Below are 22,529 nucleotides of genomic sequence, written 5' to 3' on the forward strand. Positions count from 1 at the left end.
AGAGAATTATTATTGGCACTTCAGTAATTTTATTTTGCATTTCAAACTTTCTATAAGTAGAAAGAAAAAATACATTTGTAAGGAGTGCTATTTGAAATTTTTTGAATACTAATAACAGTGCTCATCTTTTGTTCCTCAAAGATTTTAACGGATAACCTTCTATACACAATTTCCTTATGCTTTTGTAAGCATGTGATACTCTTCAACATATTGCGTCTGTTTCTACATAGGCTTTTGGTAGTAGATATATGATACGTTTACATGTATATATAGTAATGAATTGAAAGAAGGTCCAGAAGGATATATAATCATCACTAAAATCCATTTTCTCTACCTATTCTCTCACCTGTGGTGTTGCACAGGCACCTACTTGTGCTGTGGTCGATGATCTATATACCACAGAACTAATAAAGCCTTGAAAGAAAGATCCAGAAAAGGAAGCAAGGATAATGATCTTGTAAGACGGATTATCAAACATTAATAAAGATTTAACAAATAGAAAAAGATATTTAAATCACAAAAACACAAAGAACTAAGCTTGTAAGATTAAACAAATAAGCTTGTAAAACTGCGTATGGGCATGCACAATAACATTCTTTCAGAAAAAAAGAACACAATAACATCTTTCAAACATCTGCATATGAATAACACCAATATTGTACTGTAGTATTATCAATAGAGGAAGGGATTTGGATCTTGAACCCTCCATTCGATTTCCTTAGATGAACTATTACTTCCATTTCTTGAACTTGCCATGTTTCCCATGCTTAAACTTTCCATGTTTCCCATGTTTGAACTTTCCATAACCGAAGCCCCCATAGCCACCATGGCCGTATCCGCCACCATGGTGACTCCCATGCACAAGATGGTGAACTCCGTAGCCAGCAGCTGCGGCAGCAGCACCCCCAGCTAACATGGCCCCCATCCCCATACCGGATGATCCACGTCCTGTAATATATATATTTTCGTCAGCTAAAATCGAAACTGAAAATCGTAGAATATTGTATGTAGAGAAATGTACGTAATATCTTAAACATTTAGCAATAATTTCTTAATTATTATATGGAAGAAACAAGAGGAACGGAAACATGCATTACATGGCTTATAAAGTAATGCACAACACTAGTTCCTTAATTAAACCCTAATTGATGCTTGCGATCCTCTAAAACAAAGAGGAAGGTGTATGTAAGTCTACCAACAGCTTTCCAACTATATTCTCATTTTGAATGGTCATCAGCATCGGTTTGGTTCAGTTGAACAAATTTATTTTCTGGAGCAAAATGTATCGAGAAGAGACCCCAATCCAAACTACACAACTTTTATCAGTTTGGATTGCTTGAGTGGTTCAGTTCAGTTCTTAAACAACCCTAGGGTTCTGAGATTCAAGAAATGACTATTGAGAAGAAAAAGTTTGCTACCTCAGTTGAAGATTCTCTTAGACGGGAAATCAATAATAAAATATATGGAGGACCGCTGAGGATAAATTTATTGAAACTGAACTATACTCACATATCACAAATTATATAAGAGAACTAAGTGACAGTGATTCGGTTACCTGAATGATGTGGAGCTGATGGACCTGGATAACCGGCTGGTGGATATCCACCAGGGGCTGGATGGGCTGCTGGTGGATATCCTGCTGGGGGAGGTCCGGGAGGATACCCAGATGGAGGGTACCCACCGGAAGGAGGGTATCCACCTTGGGGAGGGTAACCGCCTTGAGGAGGGTACCCAGCTTGGGGAGGATATCCACCTTGGGGATATCCATGGTGTGATCCAGGTCGTGCAAGGTTTCCAGAAGCAAATCCAGCAAGATTTGAAAATAGCCCTCTGTCAGTAGACTCGTCGTTGTTTCCTGTTCCCCCTCCCATATTACTTCAACTTTAAACTAATGCCTACAAAAAAATTAACATTAAAAAACATGATAGAAGCAAACACAGCCAACAGCCATGCACATAGCAAACCCATATCACTTCATACTCTTTCTTGGAAAAGTTTACTACATTGACAAAGTTCAAGAATCAAGAAATTATGCTATGGAGAGGTGTTCATAGAATCACGCCCAAGATTTTGTTCTGAAGATTCCTAAATGAAACAACAACCGTTTACTTATAGTAAATAGCAACAATTATTCTGCTAAAATTCATCTGCAAAGAAAAAATTCCAAGTTGGACATAACTATACAACATTGTGCACAAATTTATATAACAATTTGGGATGAGATATCAGCAGTTCAAGTGACCAAATAAAGCAGATGTAAGAGTATGCGTCCATACCATGGAAATATGAGAATGTTAACAACCACTATGATAAAAAAATTGATCATGTCAAAGGAAATTCCTTTGAAGTTCTTTCTAATTATTTCTTTCATAGGCGTTTACAAATTAAAACATCCATTAGGTCTGTGATATCTCTAAGGCCTCGTTTGGTACAGAGGATTGGATAGAAATGGATAACCCTACAAATTCAAGGTATGCATATTGAAATGATTCTTAATTTTGAGGGGATCCGAATTCAGAAGGGGATTAGACATGAACAACCATCTCCTAATAGTAATAGAGGCCTAAAGGACATATCTGACCTGGTAACCACTAGCCTAGTTTGACACCCTTTGGTGTCAAAAGTTCATCATATTGTTTGAAACAAGTGTGTACAAGAAACATATTAAAGTCATCATATTGTTTGAAAAAGGTTGTACGGGTTAACGGAACTGTAGAGAAACAATTTAATATGAAAACGTGTTGACATTGGTAACTGACTCATTAACTCTGGTGAGTGGTGACTCCTCAAAGTGAACGCCTATTTGATGAAAACAGAAACATAAGTGAACCCACTGCCTCCCTCTTGTTCTCCCTCTAAAGCTACAAACCAGGTGCGGTGAGATCGTGAGAAATGCGATGTGAGACGGTGTAGAGATGTAGTGCAAATGCGGCGGGATGCAAGTCTAGGAGATGTAGTGATTGTGAGAGATGTGAATGTGAAGGGATAAAGAAAGCCTGTAATTCACGGCGAAAGTGCCAAATCGACGACGAGATTTCAAAATCATGGACCACCTAGACTGGCCGCCTACCACTGTCTAAACCGCCTAGAATGCCTAGAAAGCGCCTAGGCGGCTGCCTAAACCTTCCCTGATTTTCATCAACAATTTGGCCTAAATCGGATCTGCCCTTCACCGTTCAATGCCTAGGCTGACTTTTAGAACACTGAATTTTAGTGATGCTACACTTGTGTACCACCTTTCTAATAGAGATGGTATTTTTTTTTTTTTTTTTAATTTTGCAGATACAAAAACACATGCAAAAATGCTTCTAACAAATCGTTTTATGAAAATGAAAAATGCAAAAAATATTAAGCCTAAATTATGTAAAGGATCACATTAACCTATGTTGTTCAAGAGTAGAATCCAAAATAATAGAAAGTACAAGATATATTATAAAACAAAGGTGTTATTGTCACTTGTGCACTCGTCTTAAGTGTATATTTCTTTTCAAATATGAAAAATTTGGAATTTTTTTTAGCGTGTCAGTAACACTCTAAAACAAAGTTTGAGTTTTAATTAAAATAAAAAATAAAAAATAAAATCATCTATGTGACCGCCTTGTCACCATCGCCGTTGACACTATCACCACATTCTTCATTGTCATAACCCACACCATCATGGCCACCACCACGACCACCTCCACCAACTCCACCGTCTCACTATCATCAACACCACTTCCTCCACCACCATCATCCCCACCACCATGGCGACCACCACCTCAACCGTCTCAACACCGTCACCACCTCCCACCACCATAGCCACCTCCTAACCACCATTTTCACTAGCATTGTTCACACAACCACCATTTCCACCACCACCACCTATATCCCACCACCATTGAAACCTCTTATTATCACCACCACCGCTACTAGCAAAACCACCCTAACCACCATCATCGTTACCACTTTATAATCGACATATGTCATTTCATTTTGTAATTTATGTATTACACTACAGTTATGATTTTTTTTTTCAAGTATAAAGAGGCATTTATTTATACGATATGTAATAAATTTACTAAATCCGCCTAGTCTGCCTCGGCCCCCGTTTAGGTCCTGCTGAGGAGATATGCCCCATCCAGTCGCCCGAGTAGCGCTTAGCATTTTTTCTTGAACTTTGGTTACCAATGACTATGAAGTGATTAATTAAATTTAATTAACATAAAACGAGCATACTTGTCATTTCACCCTTGTTGTTTTTGTGTGAAATATATACGAGAATATGTTCCGTATTTTATTATATGTGGTTATCTCTTCAATCTCATCATTGCAAGCCTATTATAATCAAGTTCCTTAAACGCAGGAGTACAACCAAACAAGACTTTATTATTTTTTGAAATTTAGATAGTGCTACTAGACACAGTCTTAAATTACCAGACACGTTCTCAAATAAAAAAAAAATACAAAATCCTATTTATCATGGAGTCTTGTAGGAAGTGTTGGACGGTATTTGGGATTTCGGGAACCCTGCCTTACTTACATTTGGCCAACCATTCCCCTCGAGAGAGAGGTTGTACGGTCCGCTGAAGAGCCAAGTGTTCTACTGGAGTGCTTGGCTATTTATGGGCCTTGGGCCTTATAGTTGTGGTTTTCTGTCATTCTTTTAAGCTAGTCTGCTTAGCCTATTACCATGTCAAAGGGTAACTTGCTATTATGATTTTATATTTACGTGATACACTCTGATAGAATTTGGTTATTTTTTAGAAAATTGTTATTGGCACTCCAGTAATCTTATTTTGCACTTCAAACTTTCTATAAGTAGAAAGAAAAATACACTTTTAAGGAGTGTCATTTGAAAGTTTTTGAATACTAATAACAATTCTCATCTTTTGTTCCACAATGATTTTAACAGATAACCCTCTATGCACATTTGCTTATGTTTTTGTAAGCATGTGATACTCTTCAACATATTGCGTCTGTTTCTACATAGGCTTTTGGTAGTAGATATATGCTACGTTTATATATATATATATATATATATATATATATATATATAGTAATGAATTGAAAGAAGATCCAGAAGGATATATAATCATCACTAAAATCCATTTTCTCTACCTATTCTCTCACCTGTGGTGTTGCACAGGCACCTACTTGTGCTGCCGTCGATGATCTATATACCACAGAACTAATAAAGCCTTGAAAGAAAGATCCAAAAAAGGAGGCAAGGATAATGATCTTGTAAGACGGATTATCAAACATTAATAAAGATTTAACAAATAGAAAAAGATATTTAAATCACAAAAACACAAAGAACTAAGCTTGTAAGATTAAACAAATAAGCTTGTAAAACTGCTTGTAAGATTAAACAAATAAGCTTGTAAAACTGCGCATGGGCATGCACAATAACATCCTTTCAGAAAAAAAGAGCACAATAACATCCTTTCAGAAAAAAAGAACACAATAATATCTTTCAAACATCTGCATGTGAATAACACCAATTGTACTGTAGTATTATCAATAGAGGAAGGGATTTGGATCTTGAACCCTCCATTCGATTTCCTTAGATGAACTATTACTTCCATTTCTTGAACTTGCCATGTTTCCCATGCTTAAACTTTCCATGTTTCCCATGTTTGAACTTTCCATGACCGAAGCCCCCATAGCCACCATGACCATATCCGCCGCCATGACCATATCCGCCACCATGGTGACTCCCATGCACAAGATGGTGAACTCCGTAGCCAGCAGCTGCGGCAGCAGCACCCCCAGCTAACATGGCCCCCATCCCCATACCTGATGATCCACGCCCTGTAATATATATATTTTCGTCAGCTAAAATCGCAACTGAAAATCGTAGAATATTGTATGTAGAGAAATGTACGTAATATCTTAAACATTTAGCAATAATTTCTTAATTATTATAAGGAAGAAACAAGAGGAACGGAAACATGCACTACACGGCTTATAAAGTAATGCACAACACTAATTCCTTAATTAAACCCTAATTGATGCTTGCGATCCTCTAAAACAAAGAGGAAGGTGTATGTAAGTCTACCAACAGCTTTCCAACTATATTCTCATTATGAATGGTCATCAGCATCGGTTTGGTTCAGTTGAACAAATTTATTTTCTGGGGCAAAATGTATCGAGAAGAGACCCCAATGCAAACTACACAACTTTTATCAGTTTGGATTGCTTGAGTGGTTCAGTTCCGTTCTTAAACAACCCTAGGGTTCTGAGATTCAAGAAATGATAATTGAGAAGAAAAAGTTTGCTACCTCAGTTGAAGCTTCTCTTAGACGGGAAATCAATAATAAAATATATGGAGGACCGCTGAGGATAAATTTATTGAAACTGAACCATACTCACATATCACAAATTATATAAGAGAACTAAGTGACAGTGATTTGGTTACCTGAATGATGTGGAGCTGATGGACCTGGATAACCGGCTGGTGGATATCCACCAGGGGCCTGATGGGTTGTTGGCGGATATCCTGCGGGGGGAGGTCCGGGGGGATACCCAGATGGAGGGTACCCACCGGATGGAGCGTATCCACCTTGGGGAGGGTAACCACCTTGAGGAGGGTACCCACCTTGGGGAGGGTAACCTCCTTGAGGAGGGTACACACCTTGGGGAGGATATCCACCTTGAGGAGGATATCCATGGTGTGATCCAGGTCGTGCAAGGTGTCCAGAAGCAAATCCAGCAAGATTTGAAAATAGCCCTCTGTCAGTAGACTCGTCGTTGTTTCCTGTTCCCCCTCCCATATTACTTCAACTTTAAACTAATGCCTACAAAAAAATTAACATTAAAAAACATGATAGAAGCAAACACAGCCAACAGCCATGCACATAGCAAACCCATATCACTTCATACTCTTTCTTGGAAAAGTTTACTACTTTGACAAAGTTCAAGAATCAAGAAATTATGCTATGGAGAGGTGTTCATAGAATCACGCCCAAGATTTTGTTCTGAAGATTCCTAAATGAAACAACAACCGTTTACTTATAGTAAATAGCAACAATTATTCTGCTAAAATTCAACTGCAAAGAAAAAATTCCAAGTTGGACATAACTATACAACATTGTGCACAAATTTATATGACAATTTGGGATGAGATATCAGCAGTTCAAGTGACCAAATAAAGCAGATGTAAGAGTGTGCGTCCATACCATGAAAATATGAGAATGTTAACAACCACTATGATAAAAAATTGATCATGTCAAAGGAAATTCCTTTGAAGTTCTTTCTAATTATTTCTTTCATAGGCATTTACAAATTAAAACATCCATTAGGTCTGTGATATCTCTAAGGCCTCATTTGATACAGAGGATTGGATAGAAATGGATAACCCTACAAATTCAAGGTATGCATATTGAAATGATTCTTAATTTTGAGGGGATCCGAATTCAGAAGGGGATTAGACATGAACAACCATCTCCTAATAGTAATAGAGGCCTAAAGGACATATCTGACCTGGTAACCACTAGCCTAGTTCGACACCCTTTGGTGTCAAAATTTCATCATATTGTTTGAAACAAGTGTGTACAAGAAACATATTAAAGTTATCAAATTGTCAAAATGATTTTAGAATTTGAGTAAAGCGCCACCCACCCAACCACCCACCCCCACCCCCCCCCCCCCCCTCCCCTTTCTCTCCCCCCTTCTTTTACATCATAACATTCTCACGAGTGCAGGATTTTGGAAATCTAATTCCAATTTCAATAAAGATATAAACCCTATCATCATTAACTTTTGCTCCACACCTTCTTTTCTTTTGGTATAAGAATTTGAACAAAAGAGAATTTAATGGTGGTTATATAACTTAGCGATTAGCGAAGTAAGATTATATGAAGTGTGCATGATGTATCTCAAGAAAAAACAACGATTTAAACCATGGTTTATCACGATGAAAAAACAAATCCCCTACGAAACCCGTGCTTGTAAAAAGGCCACCAAAATAATTAAATGATTCTCACAATGCTAAAAGAAATCACAAAAGAAAATCATGTTAGAAGCAATTCCATCAATTTAAATCAATAAAAAGAAACAATGACAACGAAAATCAGGAAACCACAAACCCAGAAGAAAATACGAAAAATCTACATAACCACAAGAACTATTCATAGAGGCAATGAAAGTTTACCAAGTGATATAGAATGCTCACCAATTGATGTTGCAGAATACTTGAGATTGGTGTGACAAATTTTTGGAAACGTTGTTTCTTGTTCTCCCGTTGCATGTGCAGTTGGAACGTTGGAGGCTTCGACCATACACACACGCACAAACAAATGCGTGTGCGTTTTTTATTTTCTTTATTATCTATATTTTGTTGGGTCAAACGCGTGTGTAAGACTGTTAAAAGAACATATTTGTTGATAAGGAGCTGTAAAATACTTATAATTAGGAGGAGAGTTGTTGGAAATGGAAAGGAAAGAGGAAAAAAAGGGGGAAGATGACCTGTTAAGGGCATCCCTAATATTGCTAGATGCAAGCGGACATGCAAAGACACGTTTACATCCAACCACCCGATAACTGCTGTAATCAGCTACATTATTTGGATATAATATGTAAATAAACAAATGGTATGTATACTTTCTCCTCTACATCTCTATGTGTAACGATTACACCGTCACGTTTTCGGCAATTCGATGCTTTATTCAAAATGTGCCAACAAGGCAAAAGCGGAACAAAGCACAGGAGCCAAGTCCTCAAGAAATTAAACATCAACAACAACAAAAAGAAAGGAGAAGTCAAAAGAGGCCATTCCAATGTAAGGAGAAAACAGTAAGGGAAAATAACAATAACAATATTAGCAGGTTCTGGCCATGGCTCCCGGGGGACTGGGGAGGCCGTCCCCGGGAAAGAACAAAGACCAAGGCGGGGGCCTTAGCGGCAACATCCTACATTCAGCAGCATGGTTTGCTTCTCCAGGGACCCAAGACTACTGAAGAGAGGAAAACAAAGCATTCATACAACCTAGAAGAAATAGATGATGGACCTAGATGAACTTGGAGTAGCTAGATCAAGTAAATATACCTAGGTTGGTATTGAATCAATGCATATTGCAGTAAGAAATGAATCCCAACTTCTAAACGATGTCCGAGTGGAAGGAAATATGGATTCGTCATGAAGAAAACTAGAATCCCCCACATAATGGTAGGAATAAAAACGAGAAGTTAATCTTCATTTCTTTCTTTAACATACCTTAAATTTATTAAGTTCATTTTCATTTCTCTAACGTGGTTACAAAGCAAACATACACAAACGAAGGCCCAATTACAATTAAGCACAAAACTAATGCTCCTTTGTGAGCCCATATTTACTATACACTTACATTAACATATTGACATTGAGGATAAAAAGAACATAGAAAATCCATCAAGTTGCTCATTACAAAGATTTATAGAATAGAGATAATAGATACATCATAGGAACCAAAAGAAGCAAACTGACATATGAAATACAGAGGTAAAAAAAATTCAAAGAATCCAGTCTCAAGTAATTATTAAAAGGCCAGTTAAAATATCAACAACATCAAATACAGAGGACTTCGATCTTCAATAGTACTCTCGATCACTTCCACTTCCTGAACTTTCCCCCGAATCCAAAGCGCTTGCCAAATTTCCCGTGCTTAAATTTTCCATGCTTGAACTTCCCGTGTCCATAGCCGTGGTGACCTCCATAACCATACCCATGGTGACCTCCACTATGCACAAGATGGTGAGCCCCGTAAGCAGCAGCTGCAGCAGCAGCACCTCCAGCGAGCATCCCTCCCATATTAGGTCCATGCCCTGTTATAGTTTCATATTAGCAAAAATTGTAACAAAAATGGTGGCGCGTCACATATTACTCCAAGAACCTTTTGGTGGTTCTTATCTGATGGTCATCAGCATCTAGTATGGTGAATCAGTGATGTAATATTACATACAATTATCAACTTAATTATATTCAACCGCTCCTTCTCACAATTCATGCATTGAAATTAAAGTGCTCCCATGAATTTCTGGAACTTAAATAGAATTTATATTAACGATCTCATGCAACTAGCCAATTATTTCAAACATTTTGGTCATCGACACAGGTTCTGTTTGGTTAACACTTTTTTTCCGAAACCAATTGTGTTCTTTTCTCTTACATTAAGAATAACCTAGGACCTCAAATCATTTTATGGCCGTACAAAGTCCAAATTTACATCACACACATTGCACGCCACCAATGCCACAGACCCGAGGAATCATGGGCATTTAAAATAAAACATAATTGTACAAAGATAATAGTTATAATATAGAAAAGAAAACTCAATCCAGACCACAAAATTTTGATTGGTTTAGATTGCTCGAGTGGTTGACTTTGGTTCTTGAAATAGCCCTGGTTAGCCAAGGTTCTAATAGTCTTATTTTGTTATTAAAAAAAGTAAACCAAAGGATAGGCTAAAACATCACATACTGGCCATTTTAAGCTACCTTTCTCCCTTGAGATATTTGCTACCACAAAATCCATTGAAAGACCGTTCAGGTATAACTTTAATAAGTCATAGTCTCACAGTTGAAACTGAACTATACTAACAATCTCACATATTACTCTTCATATAGTATAAGAAACTAAGTGACGGCAATTTGATTACCTGAATGGTGAGATGATGAACCTGGATATCCGGCTGGTGGATATCCACCAGGGGCAGGATAAGCAGATGGTGGATAACCCCCAGGGGGAGGATAACCACCTGGAGGAGGATAACCGCCTGGAGGAGGATAACCACCTGGAGGAGGATAACCACCTGAAGGAGGGTACCCGCCGTAGGGAGGGTACCCACCTTGAGGAGGGTAACCCGGTGGTCCATGCGCTTGTGGAGGATATCCATATCCTTGTGGAGGGTAGGCTCCATGCTGTGGGTAGTGTCCAGCAGCATATCCAGCAAGATTTGAAAACAGCCCTTTTTCATTATCATCTTTGTTGTCTCTTCCACCATCCATCTTACTTCAGCTCGTAACTAATTCCTACATAATATCATTCATCCAAAAGATCAGTTGGGAAACCAATAACCAAAAGTAAACAAATAGAAACAAACACGCCCAACAGCCACAATGCAGTCCCAAATCACATCATACTCCGCCTTGGCGAAGTTCACTACTTCAACGGACTATAACAAGAGCGACACACATACTATATTACAGAAAGATTTCACAAAATTAGCCCAAAAATATGAATAAAAGATTCTTAATTCTGGGCAACAATGGATTTATCACTAATATTTTAAGCAGAAGTCCTTTTTTTCTCAAAACGGTTTCTGATTTGCAACAACTGTTCGACTATGGCAACTTCAAACACAAAAAGATCATCTGGGCCAAAAAGCTACAGAATCCCAAATAATGTAAAATTTCCAAGCAGCCCAATCCATCAATAAGATTTGAATAACAAACCCTCTTCATAAAAATCCCAATTCCGGCAAAACTGAAAAGAAGAGTGATCAGGACGCTGCACCTCCACAGACATCATTCAACAACCAAGAAGTAATACAAATTCACAGATCCAAAAACCCAGAACAAAATTCTTGTAAGCAGTAAAAAATTACCAGTATTTCAACATCAACTAATAGAACAATTATCAAATAACAATAAGATAATAACCGGGGAGGAAGAAAGATTTTGCTCACCAACTTGATGTTATATTTTGATTTTCTTCTTTGGGTAATTCACCAAATCTAAGTTGCAGAATGCAGAGTCTTTGGGATCGGAACTTAGTCGAGATTTGTATGCGGAGTCGGCTTTAAACACACAACAAAAAAAAAAAGAAAAGCGCGTGGACATTTATTTTATTTTTTCGTCCAACGCGTGTCCCAAACTTAGAGAAGAAGCTTTAGAGATAACGTAGTAAAGTTCGTCTGGGAAAGTAGGAGGGGGAAGTGGATGAGGATGTATAGGAAGGACAGAGGAAAGGAAAGAGGCTATTTGACCCTATTTAATTGTTTCTACTATATTACCAGGAAGTTTCAGAGAGAAATTTTATTGGTTTGAAAAAAATTAAAAAATAAAACAGAAAGGCCTTCGTTTCTTATTAGAGCAACTCCAGCGTTGGAGCCTTTTCCCCTGGTAATATACTATTCAATCCACCTAATGAACAGTAAGTAGCCCTGGCAATAGAATTTGCATCTTCACCGTTACACTTCAATAGCCCTGGCAATAGGCAATAAAATATTAGTATTTTTTTTATTTATAAAATAATACAAAATAATTTTAATTGTAATATCGGATAAGATTTTTAATCGTTCTCATTGCGCCACGCGTCATTATCCCAAGTATTATTAAATAATACAAAATAATACAATTATTGGTGATGGATTTCTGATAAGATTATTAATCAATCACGTCGCGCCACGTGTCATAATCTGTTCACAATCTTTGAGGATAGATTTCCATCAAATTTTTAACGAATGACGGCATGCCACGTGGTATTATGCACAACCTAATCCTTTCTGAATCCTCTATATAATCCACCATCCATCCTCACAAATCTCACATCAAAATTCTCAAGATCTCTATCATTATTCATAGTTTCTGCTTTCTTATTCACAAAAATCTATATCATTATTCATAGTTTCTGTTTCGTTCTTTCAATGTCTTCTTCTTCTTCCTCAAGGATGATGTGGGAATTCAATCAGGAAGAGGAAGAATTGTTTAACGAATCAGAAGCAATGTTCAATCACCAGGGGGTAAGAAATGAGAGGAAAGAGGATGAGGAGCGTCAAATGAGAGATGACGAAGTCAGAAGGGGCAGAGCCTCACATTCCCGTCGAGTCATCCAAGCTGCGGCTTAGATCTGCAGGCCCAGCCGTTCCGGAAACCTTGATAGAAGCAGGCAACGACAAGGTATGGAACTCTTGGATGATTATTTTGTTCCTAATAGTGCATTCCCTGATATGTACTTTAGACGTCGTTTTAGAATGGAACGACATTTGTTCAACAAAATCATGATTGCTGTTTGCAACCATGATTCTTATTTTGTGCAAAAAAAAAAAAATGCTTTTGGTGCTATGGGTCTACTGCCTGAGCAAAAAATTATTGCTGCCTTACGGATGCTTGCATATGGAGCATCTGCAGACCAAGTGGATGAGATAACGAGGATGGGGAAATCAACAATTCTTGAGTCTCTGATGAGGTTTTGCGGAGCAATCGAATCTATCTACACCGCTGAGTACCTCCGCAAACCTACACACATGGACTTGGAGCGGCTGTTGAAGAAGGCGGAGATGCGGGGCTTTCCTGGGATGATTGGAAGCATTGATTGTATGCACTGGACGTGGAAAAACTGTCCAAGTGCATGGCAAGGCGCTTACGGGGACAGAAAAGGAGCAAAAAGTATCATTCTGGGGGCGGTGGCATCTTTTGATACATGGATTTGGCACGCCTTTTTCGGGGTCCCGGGAGCTCAAAATGACATAAGCGTCCTTGCCCAATCCCCAGTGTTCAACGATGTCCTGCAAGGAAAGGCACCAAAAGTTACGTATGAGGTCAACGGACGTATGTACGACGGGTCATACTACCTAGCTGACGGCATCTACCCGCGTTGGTCGACATTTGTCAAAACAGTGCCACGTCCGCGGAGTGCAAAGGAAAAACACTTTGCAAGCTGTCAAGAGGGGTGCAGGAAGGATATGGAGCGTTGTTTCGGTATCCTCCAAGCTCGCTGGGCGATCGTCAGGGGTGCTGCCAGATTGTTTGATGTAGAGTCGCTTCGATCCATCATGATGACGTGCATCATTCTTCACAACATGATTGTGGAAGATGAGTACGATTATGAAGTTGTTGATGAATATAAGCCAGACCCGATGAACAATTCAAGAACACGTATATATTGTGCTCATGACGCCACCGATGAGCCCGTACAACATGAGCCATTACAAAGGGATGGACGTTACAATGAAAGGCTCATTCAACGATATACTGCATTTTAAATGCCAGACATGCACAATGCCCGACAAATTGACTTGATAGAGCACCAATGGGCATTGAAACAAGCTGAAGATAATTAAGTTCATTTAGTGTGTTTTTTTGAATTTGGTATGTTTATGTTATTTTATTTGGTGTGTTTTATTATTTGGTATGTTTATGTAATTTTTTTTATGTTTATGTTTATGTAATTCTTAGTATATGTAATTCTTAGTATGTTTATGTTTATGTAATTTTTTTATGATTATGTTTATGTAATTCTTAGTATATGTAATTTTTTTATGTTTATGTTTATGTAATTTTTTTATGTTTATGTTTATGTAATTCTTAGTATATGTAATTTTTTTATGTTTATGTTTTATGTAATTCTTAGTATATGTATTATAAGAAGAAAACAGAGTCACACTTCGTGTGGGTTTTATCTATGTAAAGGACTTTTAATTAGAACGATGGACTTTTAATTATTTTATACAAGGACTTTTAATTAGAACGATGGTCATGGTCATGGACTTTTAATTATTTTATACAAGGAGGCAGAGGGTTTGTTAATAACTCACCAAGGAGGCAGAGGCTTTGTTAATAATTTTCATGTCGTGAGGAAAGCAAGGAGGCAGAGGGTAATTCTTAGTATAAATAACTTACCAAATTAATTTGAATAAATATTCAAGAAATTGGAAACAACATAAATAATACAAACAATAAATAATAAATTACAACCCAAAGTGATTGGAAAATTATAGGCTCCGATTACAAAAAGTACTCTATTCATCATCACTTAACCAATTTGTGGTGCTAGGATGATCTTCTCTTGCGGTGCTAGAACCACCTTGGCTTGCTATCGTTTCTCTTGCACGCCTCCTTCGCACCACGTCCGCTTTCTCTGACTTCCAAAAAAATTTAGAATTTGGAGACTTCCCTTCTAAAGACATGTTCATAATCTCATGATCTTGTTGAGCCCGTCTTTCTTCTCTAACATGTTCCCTTTCTTGCCTAAGTAGCTCTCTTTCTCTCTCATTAGAATAAAATTCTCTCTCAACAGCTGCTGTTTTTTATGCCTCTCTAGCCTTATTAGCCTCATCTTTCGCCATTTCTCTCGCCAAAGTCAATTCACCTTGGCGAGTAAGTTCTTCCATGAACTTTGCATAATCATTCTTGGAAGCACCCCTTTTCTCTTTGAAGTCTTCTTACCTTGAGGCCTAATTGGAAAACGGGTTGAACCCGACGCTTGTTCAGGGAGGGGCGTTTCGGGCACTTCTTCTGCATCATCTTCATGAACATGATCGGGTGTAGAGTGTAGAGGGGTGCTGTTCATGTGCACTTCTGGAGCGACTGGCACAACTCTAAATTTAGGACAATCTTTGACAATATTCCAACATTCCCACCGGTTGAATGATTTATTTTTGCTTTTGGTTTTGGCAGCGTACCAAGCTTGTGCTTGAAGTTCCTACACAATAAAAATAAGTAACAAATAAATAATTATAATGAAAATAAGTAACAAATAAATAATACAAACAACATAATTATAATGTAAGTCGGTAACAAATAAATAATACAAACCATAAATAATCAATTATGTAGGTAACAAATAAATAATACAAATAATAAATAATAAATAACAAATAAATAATACAAACAATAAATAATAAATTATGACGGTAACAAATAAATAATACAAACAATAAATAATAAATTATGACGGTAACAAATAAATAATACAAACAATAAATAATAAATTTTGTACGTAACAAATAAATAATACAAACAATAAATAATAAATTATGTACGTAACAAATAAATAATACAAACAAATAATTATAATGTAAATTTGGGTATCAAATAAATAATATATTGTTACCTGATCCGAGTAATTTTCCTCACTTCGAATATTACTATTAGCTTGTGCCAAGGCGTCTCTCCACGTACTAAACGATTGGCTAAGTAATTTCCAACGACTGGACATCGATTCTTTGGTTCTTTTCCCACCAATTTTCTCAAGAAAATTGGTATGAATAAGACTCCACATTTCTCGCTACTGCATCTCATTACCCGTAAGCAAACTATGAGTAACTTCAACCCAGCTAGTACACAACGCAACATCTTCAATAAGCGATCAATTCGTACCTGCACGAGTGGTCATTTTGTTGAAAAAAAATGGATTCAAACTTTGAGACAAAGAAAGGAATGTGATTGAAAGTAGTTGAGAAAATATGAAATTGTTGTGTAAGGTAGATGATAATGAGAAGGTATTTATAGAAAAGTAAAAAAAAAAAATTTCAGATTTTTCAGATATTTTTTTGAATTTTTTTGAATTTTTTACAACTTTTTTTTAATTTTTATTCAATTAATTAATCTCTGCCGTTGGATATAAAAAAATTTGAATTCCAACACTCCAGATTGTGCCACGTGTCACAACGGTAACTTTTCAGATTTTTAAAACTATTTTTTCATTTATTTTTTAATTTATAAAGCATTTTAATATCCACCGTTGATCTCAGATCGAACGGTGGATATTAAATCTGACTTAATTTTTTTTTTTACCGTTGAGATCGAACGGTCCACATTAAGTGACCGTTAAGATCTAACGCACCATGGGAAGCCACGTGGCTTCCCAACAGTAACTGACAGATTCCTTTTTTTCTAATTTTTGTGTCGGCGACGCGCCCCCACGCGCGGGTGGGGTGCACGCGTCTGACACAAAAAAAATAAAATATTGCACTGACGTCACGCCCACCTCGGGCTGGCAATCCCTCACGGGCCCGGAGCTCGGGCCTCCCCCTTCCATCTGGCTAGCCCACGCTGGAGCGACGCCACCGGCCCTCGGGCCCTTGTTTTGGAGCCTGTCCCCCGAGCAAAACCCAACGGTGGGAATGCTCTTAGAGGATATTCTGTGAGACCATCTCTAATTTTTTGGGTTGTTAATCCAGTCATTCTCTAATTGGTGAGTCTGAAATAAGTTTTGGGTTAAAACTTCGATAAATCTTAAAATAATAATAATAATAATTTGTCAAACGATAGATTTTATTAGATTAGATGTTAGATTAGTCATTGATAGGATTCGAATCCATGTCACACAAATGCTCAACTCTTTTCCACCACTGTGAGTTTGTGATAAAAGGCCACTTACGTGAATTTAGGTTAGAGTTAAAAGGCTGGCCCACCAAAATTTAGGTTTTAAACTAACTCAATCATTTTTCAATAGTTGCATCTAAAATAAGTTTGGGTTAAATCCTAAAATTTGGGCAATTTTAAAATTTTATATACATTAATTGCAACAGCTAAGATTGAGTATGATAAATTCTAATGGCCCAAAATTAAATTCAATGGTTGAAATAATTAAAAAGAATGTTGGAATCAAAATTCACTGAAAAACTTTATAAATACATGTTTCATAGGTCAATTTAGTGAATTTTCAACTTTTCTCAAAACCTAAATAATTTAAGTTAAAATGTTCATAAAAATAAATTATGATAATCTACATAAATGTTATATCTACATAAATTTTATTATGAAAAAAATCACCGAAAGAAAAATTAACTTAAATTCATTCTTTAATAATTTTGGGCTAAAATTGTAACTCAAAACTATTGGAGCAAAAGAAAAAAAAAAGAAAAGGATTTATGGATTAAAAGGTAAATTTTGTTTTTAATTAAAAATTTTAACTTTTAATCCAAAGATTTGAGATAGTCTAAGAGCGTCATGAATAAAAGTCAGGGGCATTTCTAACTCAACCAACCTAACAGCATTAGATAAAATAAATTTTGCAAGCCAATGAGCAACTTCATTGGCTTCATGACACACGATGAAAATGAAAGTTTTCCCAATACTCAAACCGCATTTTTACGCCAACAGTAATTGTGAAGATTAGCTAGTTTTACAATTTTACGGTATTGGTTTTGTTGAACTATCCAAATCAAAGTTCTGCCAACAAATCCAACGGGAGGATTGTGCCCCCGCTGGTATGATAAATAGCTTTGCTTGACTAAACATACAAAGCAAATTCATTGGATCGTGTAAGTACTGTCGCAATGTAAAATTTGTCTCTTACATTTTGTTGACAAAGTAAAATGCAAATGAAAGTTATCAATTTTTTATTTAAGTGAGAATCGAAATCTAGACGGGTTTAGACGGGCTAAGTGGCTGCATAAGTGGGTCTATGTGCACTTTCTTAATTTTCAAATGTTTAGAGATTAATCGGAGCAGTGATTAATCGCCTAACGCCTAAATGATGCTAGGCCAAGATTTTTACAATAGTGCTCCATACAGAATATTTATAATCTTTTATACTCCCTGGTAAAGAGCAATAAGCTAAATTAGAAGCGCTAAAATCAATAACCTACATGAAATCAAAATCAAAACTAATTAATTGGAAGAAGAAAATGAAAATAGGAGTGGAAACCACTTGAAAGTGTCGGTATAGAATATTTTCTCTTACTTGTACAGAATAATACTTATTATATTTTGTTCTGAATATCTGATATTCCGATCTGTTGCTATAATAATGTAGAATAAAACAATGTGTGTATATAATAATCTTCTAATTTGCATACCTTCTTTGTACTAAAAGAAAAATGATCTTCTAATTTGCCAAACAATGTGTATATTTTGGAAAGGAATGTCTTAGATCAACAATGTGTATACTTCAAGATACTCTCCCTAAGTATGACACAATTCTAAAGAGAACTAACAATGTTACAACTCAGAAGTTTACGCATACCAATTCCTTGAACAAGCTTCTAAAACGTCGCATTCGGTAGTGATTTGGTGAAGAGGTCGACCATATTGTCTTGTGAACGGATTTGCATGACTTCAATCTTCAAATGATCTTATTGTTAATGTGAGAAGAAGAACTTCAGCGCAATGTGCTTCGTGTTGTCTCCTTTGATGTAACCCTTCTTGAGTTGTTTGATGTATGTTGTGTTGTCTTCATAGATCGTCTTCTGGACGTCAACGACGGGGTAAAGATTGTAGGAGCTTTGAATACGGCCCATAATTGCTCTCAGCTGGAAGCATTCCCGAATTGCTTCGTGTAGGGTAAGAATTTCAGCATGGTTAGACGAAGTGGTAACTAAGGTCTACTTAGTTGACCTCCAAGATATTGTGATGGCTCCAATGGTAAAGACATAACCCGTTTGAGAGCGTACCTTGTGCGGATCAAATAAGTATCATGCATTGGCATGACCAACAAGGTGAGAATCAACTTGAGATAAGGGGGCACCATCACTTGACGATTCGTAGAGATAGAATAAGCCCAAATCCGTGGTACCCTTAAGGTAACGGAAGATGTCTTTAACGCCAGTCCAATGTCTGCGTGTTAGTGCCTTACTAAATCTTGCTAAAAGATTAACAGCGAATAAGATGTTGGGTTTAGTGCATTGAGCTAAGTACAATAAAACACATATCGCACTTAGATAAAGAACTTTAGGCTCCAAAATCTCTTCATCATCCTTATTCGTACGGAAGGGATCTCATTTTGCATCTAGCAATCGAATGACCGTAGGAGTACTCAAAGGCTTCACTTTATTCTCGTTAAAATAGCACAACACCTTCTGGATGTAGTCTATTGATGTACTAAGATTCCATCTGAACGGTGCTATATCTTGACCGAGACAGTAATGAGTCTTTCCTAGATCTTTCATCTCAAATTCTGACTTCAGGTGCACAACAGTTATCTCAAGCTCTTCAGGAGTTCCGATGAGATTCATGTCATTGACATATACTACAACAATTGCAAAATCGGAATGTGACTTCTTAATGAACACACAAGGGTATAGTTCGTTGTTCACATATCCCTAATTAGTCAACAACTCACTCAGACGGTTATATCACACTCTTTCGAATTGCTTCAAGTCGTAGAGTGAACGCCTCAGTCGAATTGAGAGCATGTTCCAAGGTTTGGAAATATTAGATCCAGTCAATGTAAGTCCATCGGAAACTTTCATATAAATTTTCATATCAAGACCCTCATAGAGATACACATTTACTAAGTCCATCAACTGTATACTCAGTGTTTCGGAAAGTACCAAACTGATAAGGTAGCGAAAACTAATCACATCTATAACGGGTGAATAAGTTTCGTCATAGTCAATCCCGGGGCGTTGCAAGAAGCCTTGAGCAACAAGACAAGCTTTGTAACGCAATTTTGTTCTTCTCATTATGCTTCCAAACGAAAACCACTTGTAACCAACGGGCTTCACATATGGAGGAGTATGAGCTACAAGTCTAAACACCTTATGTTTCCTAAGTGAATCGAGTTCGACTTAGATTACTTGTTTTCAGCTTGACTAATCAATTCTACGTCAAAAATTATCTAAGGAACGAGGTTCAATGTCATCTCTCAACATGATCTCAGTAGCTACTGCATATGCTAATGCATCATCAATAATCATCTTATTTCTACACCAAACATCATCCAAGCTAACATAAGGACCAAAATCTCACAAATCTCGGGAGGTGGATTCATCTCATCAAGGGCACTTCTGTAATCTAGAATTTCCTTATGAGTTTGATAGAATGAGTAGGCGACAGTCGGATTCACAGTAGGCTCTTCAGGGGCCTATGTTGTGGGTTTCTTCTTCCGAATGTGTGAATCTTTTGAACCAAGTGGTCTACCACGCTTTTGTGTAGGGGCAGATGATTGGCTAACCGCTAATGTACGTGGATCGGCCAAAGTGGCATCCCGGGCCTGCAAGAGGGAAATTTATTGTATATTTGGTATATTAGTCTTTGCAGGCACATTCGCAGCTGGAATATGTGATCTTGCCACTCGCGCTAGATCGATGAAAGCATCTGGCATGCTTTGAGCTACGCTATGAAGATCTAATATGTGTTGCACTTCAGTTTCAGACTAAGCAATACGGGGATCTAAATGAGACAAAGTGGGAGTCGTCCACGATAATTCGTGTCTTTCATCATCAACGTTGATGTTTTTATCTCCCTCTAACGATAGGAAGACTATCTCATAGAAGTGACAATCCGTGAAATGAGTGGTAAATAAATCGCATGTCAAAGGTTCTAAGTAACGAATAATCGAAGGTGAATCATATCAAACATAGATTCTCATCCTTCTCTGAGGCCCCATTTTTGTACGCAAGGGTGGCGAAATAGGCACATAGATTGCACAACCAAAATCGCACAGATGCGATATATCGAGTTCGTATCCTATAACCAACTGAAGAACACTATATGGTTAGGTCACAACAGGCCTCAGGTGGACCAACATGGTTGTGTGTAATATTGCATGGCCCTAAGCAGCGTTCAGGAGCTTGGTACGTATGATCAACGATTGAGCAATCATTTGTAAGTGCTTAATGAATGCCTCTGCTAGTCCTTTCTGGGTGTGAACATGGGGTACTGGATGTTCAACTTCAACCCCAATCGACATGTAATAGTTATCAAAAGTTTTAGATGTGAATTCTTTAGCATTATCCAATCGAATAGATTTGATCGAATAATCAGGGTGGTGAGCCTTGAGCTTGATAACCTAAGCCAATAGTTTGGAGAATGCAACGTTCCTTGTGGATAACAAGCACACGTGTGACGAATGTGTGGAAGTGTCAACCAGAACCATAAAATATCTAAATGGTCTACATGGGGTGAATCGGTCCATAAATGTCCCCCTGAATCCTTTGTAGAAAAATAGGAAGATTCGAACGAATCTTATCATAAGAATACTTAATAATAAGCTTTCCCATGGAGCAGGTTTAACATGCAATATGATTCCTTGAATCGAAATGGATGCCCATGTGATGATTTGAGGATACGGCGCATCGCTGTTCGTTTAGGTGTCCCAAACGATCATGCCAAAGTGTAATTTCGTGCGCGGTCCCAGAGGTAGGGTCTGCCACATAGTGGCTTGGGTTAAGTCCAAAACACCCCAGGTCAGAACTGGCTTATGTCGTCGGGGAAAGAAAACGGTGTCACTGTTTCATGCAGCTGGTTTTTGAGACACAGTTCTCGGTGCAGAGCCGTAGGTTCAATAACGAGCCATTTCCTAGTGACGAAGAGGGTACCTCGACGTCAGGGAAAAAGAAAAAGGGAAACCCATGAAATTCAAACTTGAATTTCAACCAAATTTGATAAAATTCTTCTGGAATTTCAATGATTTTGGTTCGAATTTTGCCAGAAATTTGCACGGCAAGGCCGTGGTGTCACTGTAGGTGAGTTAGGGTTTCTGGGTTGGACACCATAGGCATCAGGTTTTCCGAGTGAAGCATAATGGCTTTGTGCGTGGCTCAGGTCATGGGTTCGAAAAACCCTAAAAAAAAAATTGAATTTTTTCTTTCTTTTCAATTAATTCAATGCATATTATACAAATAATTCAATCCATGAGCAGATATATGATGCAATTCATGGCAATATCAATTCACATATTCAACAATTATGGATATAATGCATGCACAATTTATATAGAATCTAAAATTCGAAGAACTTAAAGTTAGGTCATGCATTATAGTGAATGTTCATGTTATCAGGGTTGCAAAAATATTGAGATAAAAATTGTTGTTTTGAAAGAACTTGATTGCATGATGATATTGATGAACTGGTTTGATGCAGTAAACTTCCACGTCAGATTCTTAAGCGCAGTGGTAGGAGCGT

General features: G+C 37.4%; 3 protein-coding genes across 6 annotated transcripts; all 3 read right to left on the reverse strand.

The window, feature by feature from the left end:
- Positions 1–514: 514 nt before the first annotated feature.
- On the reverse strand, positions 515–2,001 carry LOC137747965 (glycine-rich protein A3-like). The gene is made up of 2 exons (XM_088700772.1): positions 1,556–2,001; positions 515–948 (listed from the first exon to the last, which is right to left on the reverse strand). The coding sequence occupies exons 1-2, from the start codon at positions 1,869–1,871 to the stop codon at positions 731–733; spliced, it is 534 nt and encodes a 177-aa protein (XP_088556898.1). The 5' UTR covers positions 1,872–2,001; the 3' UTR covers positions 515–730.
- A 3,260-nt stretch (positions 2,002–5,261) lies between these two features.
- Positions 5,262–8,494, reverse strand: LOC137749068 (glycine-rich protein A3-like). Of its 4 annotated transcripts, XM_088683446.1 has the most exons (4): positions 8,153–8,493; positions 6,632–6,776; positions 6,398–6,577; positions 5,262–5,790 (listed from the first exon to the last, which is right to left on the reverse strand). In XM_088683446.1, exons 2-4 carry the CDS (start codon positions 6,750–6,752, stop codon positions 5,555–5,557), a joined length of 537 nt encoding a protein of 178 aa, XP_088539572.1. In that variant the 5' UTR covers positions 6,753–6,776; positions 8,153–8,493; the 3' UTR covers positions 5,262–5,554. The 4 variants fall into 4 exon arrangements, with proteins under 4 accessions (XP_088539572.1, XP_088539570.1, XP_088539569.1 ...); XM_088683444.1 differs by having other exon boundaries at positions 6,398–6,769; positions 8,153–8,494; XM_088683443.1 differs by having other exon boundaries at positions 6,398–6,776; positions 8,132–8,493.
- An 850-nt stretch (positions 8,495–9,344) lies between these two features.
- Positions 9,345–12,012, reverse strand: LOC137747230 (uncharacterized). The gene is made up of 3 exons (XM_068487299.2): positions 11,642–12,012; positions 10,613–10,985; positions 9,345–9,779 (listed from the first exon to the last, which is right to left on the reverse strand). The coding sequence occupies exons 2-3, from the start codon at positions 10,959–10,961 to the stop codon at positions 9,562–9,564; spliced, it is 567 nt and encodes a 188-aa protein (XP_068343400.2). The 5' UTR covers positions 10,962–10,985; positions 11,642–12,012; the 3' UTR covers positions 9,345–9,561.
- Between the last annotated feature and the right edge of the window lie 10,517 nt (positions 12,013–22,529).

This window comes from Pyrus communis, chromosome 2 (genome assembly GCF_041283825.1).
Source record: "Pyrus communis isolate YQ-2024b chromosome 2, ASM4128382v1, whole genome shotgun sequence".
NCBI classification, from domain to species: Eukaryota; Viridiplantae; Streptophyta; class Magnoliopsida; order Rosales; family Rosaceae; genus Pyrus; species Pyrus communis.